Here is a 5,000-nt window from a genome sequence, read left to right as displayed (position 1 = left end):
TTATTGTTATTGCTAATACTACAACTACTACTACTATCATCATTATTATTACATCTTATCATTATCATCAGTATTATAATAATGATAATTGTAATAATTATTGATACTATTGTTATTATCATTATAATTGTCATTGTTATCATTGATAGCATTACTGTTGATATTAGCATTATCATTTTTTATTATTACTATCATTACCCAGCATTATGATTGTTGTTAATGCTATCATTATCATATCATTATTATCCTAGCTATTATTACTATCATTAATGCCAATAGTATTAAATAATGATAGGAGTGCATACCATCAAGACGACGTCAATTTGAATAATCAAAATAATATCGGCACATCCGGGAATCTCTTCGAAAGATTTGTTTACAACGATCAGCTGTGAACCAAAACAAACCGGGCATCTTGGAAGTCGAAACAACATTTCTGGGAGAAAAATGGGCTTTTATGATTGTTATCTTGTAATAAGTCTAAGATTATGATTAGATTAGGAGTATTAAAATATGCTTTTATATTTTAAATGGTTTAGTATGGTTGATCACAGCTCTTTGCAAGTGACATTGGTAATATTTGGTAAGTGTATAACTGGTTTGGATACTTAATTGATTTCAAAACCTAATTTAAGAAGTAGAATTTGTTGATTATGTTTGTTAATCGGTCTCATTGTATTTTCACACAATAAACATCACAAGTTTCTTCGATACTACCGCCACACAGATCTCCATACTATTAACATGATCCTAAACATGAAACAAACTAATAATAAAGAAGATACAAATGAAATACAACAAGGAAACTGCGCTATAGACCACCAACAGTACAGAATCAACACCAATGACAAGACAGACTGTGACTCAGAAAGGCGTATTGGTGGAGCCTGAAGAGCCTCTACATGGTTTTGGTTTTCCCGGGCGCATAGTATTAACCCACAGCGGACGGGTGTACTTACAAAGTAGGAGGCCTGACGATAGGTCCTGATGTAGGTTAGGTTAGGAGAAACACATATTCATATATATGAAAAATAAACTTTCTTATTGATGATGTATGTGTCATAATTACTATAATTTTGACCGTAATATAATAGCTTGGTAGAAATGGCACCACTTTTTTCCTAGCACAGCAAGAGAGAGAGAGAGAGCCTGATTGGCACCCATCCACTGGACTCCTAGCAAGCACTATCTTTAGCGCAGCTGACACAAAAAAGTTGTTGAACCTTGCTCAAAAGTACCGCGATGTGAAGTGAAGGGTCCAAGAGGGGGGAAAGGGAAGAGGAAGATGACCATATCATACCCAGTAATGTAAAATGTACTCTGTCGCCAATATGCCTTTCACTGTGGCACTCACAGTCACAAGCACAAGTTTCATTTCATTCTTTTTCTTCTTTATTATCTATTATCTTTAAATTGTTATATGTTCATATCTATGTTTCGTACGAAAAAATGAATAAAAAAAAAATTTGTCCTTTTATAGTTTGACCTTACGTCTCTCACCAAAAACAGCAATACTCATTACACTGATTGTTAATGGAATTATTAAGCTAATTTGGATTATATACTAGCAAAACTGTAGCTACTGTATAGTCACTATAAGAGTCATGTATATAGGATATTTATGTCTAAACAAAAACAAAACAAAAACAAAAATTTTCAATAAAAAACTGAAAAGAGAATTTTCAATGAAATGACTGAAGATAGAGCCTGTCAAATTAATTATAAAGTCAAGCAGGACTCTTTTAAATAAAACTTTATCCGGAGGATGGGCAAGCCATAGTAATCCCGTCTGCAATGGGTTAAAACCAGTAGGCTACTTACAATGTAAGGGGGGTTCATAGTAACTGACTTGGTTAGGTTAGGAAACATAACATGCTACATATACATGTTTTGATGTTTTCTAGTTTCTTTTATGTGTTTTGTATGATTTTGACCTTTAATTTTTGGTAGAAATAATTTGTTACTGAAGAAAGAGTGATTTCTGCATAAAACAAGGGTCAAAATTGTTTAAAAAAAAAAACATATCAAACACTATTTTAAGATTGTTTCTTTTTCCAGGCAGAATATTGTGTGAAAAGGCAACTTTAACTGTTAATCTTTGATAGTTTTCAAAGAGGTGGAAGTTTAAGTACCCCACACCTGACACCACAATTTAATCTGTGGAGTAGGATGTTTTGCGATCAAACTTTGTGTAAATATTGTGTAAGATAACTGTATGGTCGTGTTTTGAAGCCTCTAAGCAGGCAAAGTATTTCATAATATAGTAATGAGTAGTAGTTCAAAAAGTACAAATCACTTTGTTTTGATATATTAGATTAGAGATCCAACTTCATGAAAAATGCGAGTCGCAGAAGAGTTAAGCAGATATGACAGTTTATATATATTTGTATTTGGAGAGGGTAGGTGAAGTTTATAGATATTAGATACAAACTGAGAAATCACAGGTTTTTTTGTCTCTACTCTCAGGTTAGAACATGATCCCGAAACCCTTGCTGACCTTCCTCTTGGTGAGGCTCTCGAGTGTATTCCTCGTGCAGACTTGGTTTGTTGCTGATGAATATTGGCAGGCCACTGAGGTCGCCCATAATATTGCTTTTGGGTACGTTATGGTGCATGTATTACCTGTCACTAAGATATTTTTCTTTCATCCTCCTCCCCTTTTCATTTTCTTATTCTTCTTCCTCCTCCTCATCCTCATCCTCATCCTTTCCTCAACCTTCTCCTCATCCTCATCCTAGAACATATTAAATTATTTTTAGTGAAATAATTGTTTCCACACAATTTCCTTAGAATGTTAATTTCATCCATTTTATGACTGGATATCAACATTATTATTTAAAAAGAGTCAATCCATTATAAACTTCATAGATACATTGTTTTGTTGTTGTTTTTCTCCATATACTTCCTCTATTTCTTTCTTTTCTTCTTCTTCCACTTTTTTTTTTTTTTTTTTTCATTCTCTCTTCCTCTTTACCTTCTTTCAGAAGATTAGGTCACAGATTTACTAGTTATTATCATTATTATTATTATTATTATTATTATTATTATTATTGTTTCAGTCACTTATTCATTAGCTGATTATTCTTCTCCTTCTCCTTCTCCTTTTCCTTCTTCTCCTTTTCCTTCTTCTTCTTTTCGTTCTTCACCTTCCTCTCCTTCTTCTCCATCTCCTCCTTTTTCTTCTACTTCTTCTTCCTTTTTTTTTATCTTCTTCCAGTTAACAGTTTACTAACCAGTTGATTGATTAACATCCCGCAGGTATGGGTACCTCACCTGGGAATGGAGGGAGGGGCTTCGAAGCATCTTGTACCCAGGTGTCTTTGCCTTTTTGTACAAGGTCTTAGCCGTCTTCAAGTTGGATTATCCGCTGTTACTAGTAAGTTTTATTCTGCACAGAAATCTAGAATTAATTTTCTTTTTTCATTGAATTTTCTTTATTGATTTTTTTTATTTTTCTCATCAGTATTTTCATCTTTATATAGGTCTTCATTTTCTGTCTTTTCTTCTTGGTAGTTATTAAATTTTTCAATTGATATTTCTGGAGGAGTTTCTTTAGTGGCCCTATCAGGGAACACCACCCTGGTTTCTATAGGGTTATATGAGGTATGAGTGAAGTTTGTGAAGTTTTTATTGCAAGATAAGTCCTTGTTTTTTTCTGATGATGTCATTTGGTCAGCTTGTCTTTTCATCTCCTTGCTATCCACCTATTTACATTATAATGTTAATGTCATAACTTGTCAAGGTCCCCATTTATTGCATAGTTTCTCACTATTTTTTTTTTTTTTGTCTCCTTCTTCAAGCTTTCATTTTTATTGCATTAGTTTCTAGCCATTTCTATGTTGATTTCTTCATAAATTAGGTTTCTTCAAATCTAATTTATATCTGATTCTCCTTCTCATTGCCTTTCCTTTATTGCAATGGTAATTTTATATGCAATTAGGAATTTAGTGATACTAATAGAAACTTATTTTTACACATCCTGTTATTTTTCCTTGATTGGATACTATACCTTTCACATGTTGATAAAGGATAATGATGATATTGTGATGCAAATACATGATAATTCAACCTACAAATATATAACAAATTATTTTGCATCTCCTTCTGCCAGATTCACACGCCAAGAGCTCTTCATGCTTGTGCATTTGCCGTTGGTGATTTCTTCACTTGGAAACTATCGCAGAAACTTTACAATAAGGATGCAGCCCATTGGACCCGCGTGTGCCTTATGTCGTCCTGGTTCTTGGAGTACTGTGCGCCTAGAACTCTCACCTCATGTGCGGAAATGGTCTTAACATCCGTTTCCCTTTGGTTGTATCCGTGGAGGAGGAGAAAAGGTGACTTGTATGTTTATGTGGGAACAGATAGGTATGGTAGTATGCTTTATATAAATTTGGCAATGATATTATTGTTGTTATTTTTATTGCCAGCATTGAATAAGATACAGTTCATTATTTACTGTAAATATTTTCATTATTATAATTATTTTTGTTGTTATTATTGTTATTATTATCATCATTATTATTATTATTAATATTATATTACTATTATACCTCTTATTGTTATTATTATTTATGCATAGTATTAGCACTGATATGGTTAAGTATAGTATTAAAGCTTTACAATCAATTTTAAGACTGTTGATTTATATCACAAAGTTAAAGAACACCAAGTATAGATGTATTTAGAAAAATAGAAGTTAAAAATGCTCACAGCTCATAAAGGTATTCTAACAAACCAAACACCATAAACTAAACTAATCACCATCCCACAAATAAAAGCATTTCGAATGAACAAATATTTCCAACTATGTTTCAGATTGTTGCGACACCGGTTATCTTTGGCTCGTTGGCATCTCCTGTATTTTACGACCAACGTCTGCTGTCCTTTTCCTCCCCCTTTGTTTGCATCATCTCTGGACCTCCACTACTCGACTTTGGCTCACTGTCAAGTTTAGTGCTATTATGTGAGTCTGGTTTTGTTATAGTTATTTGTGAACT

At 33.0% G+C, this 5,000-nt stretch overlaps 1 protein-coding gene across 2 annotated transcripts in view; it reads left to right on the top strand.

The window, feature by feature from the left end:
• Positions 1 to 5,000, top strand: part of PIG-B (phosphatidylinositol glycan anchor biosynthesis class B) — a 14,275-nt gene that overhangs the window by 487 nt on the left and 8,788 nt on the right. Inside the window, exons 1-5 of one of the 2 annotated variants that reach the window (XM_086530921.1) lie at positions 1 to 471; positions 2,467 to 2,599; positions 3,259 to 3,376; positions 4,112 to 4,337; positions 4,819 to 4,966. The exon at positions 1 to 471 is cut by the window's left edge and continues 487 nt beyond it. In XM_086530921.1, coding sequence (XP_086387047.1) covers positions 2,475 to 2,599; positions 3,259 to 3,376; positions 4,112 to 4,337; positions 4,819 to 4,966 — 617 coding nt within the window. In that variant the 5' untranslated portion in view covers positions 1 to 471; positions 2,467 to 2,474. Of the gene's footprint in view, positions 584 to 2,466; positions 2,600 to 3,258; positions 3,377 to 4,111; positions 4,338 to 4,818; positions 4,967 to 5,000 lie in introns of both variants that reach the window. The other variant, XM_043001238.2, reaches the window with a different exon arrangement.

The sequence above is a fragment of the Penaeus japonicus genome, unplaced genomic scaffold (genome assembly GCF_977035675.1).
Source record: "Penaeus japonicus unplaced genomic scaffold, GWHDUDI00000001_assembly GWHDUDI00000034, whole genome shotgun sequence".
NCBI classification, from domain to species: Eukaryota; Metazoa; Arthropoda; class Malacostraca; order Decapoda; family Penaeidae; genus Penaeus; species Penaeus japonicus.
The sequence above is the reverse complement of the archived record's forward strand: the minus strand, read 5'-3'. Positions and strand labels throughout refer to the sequence as shown.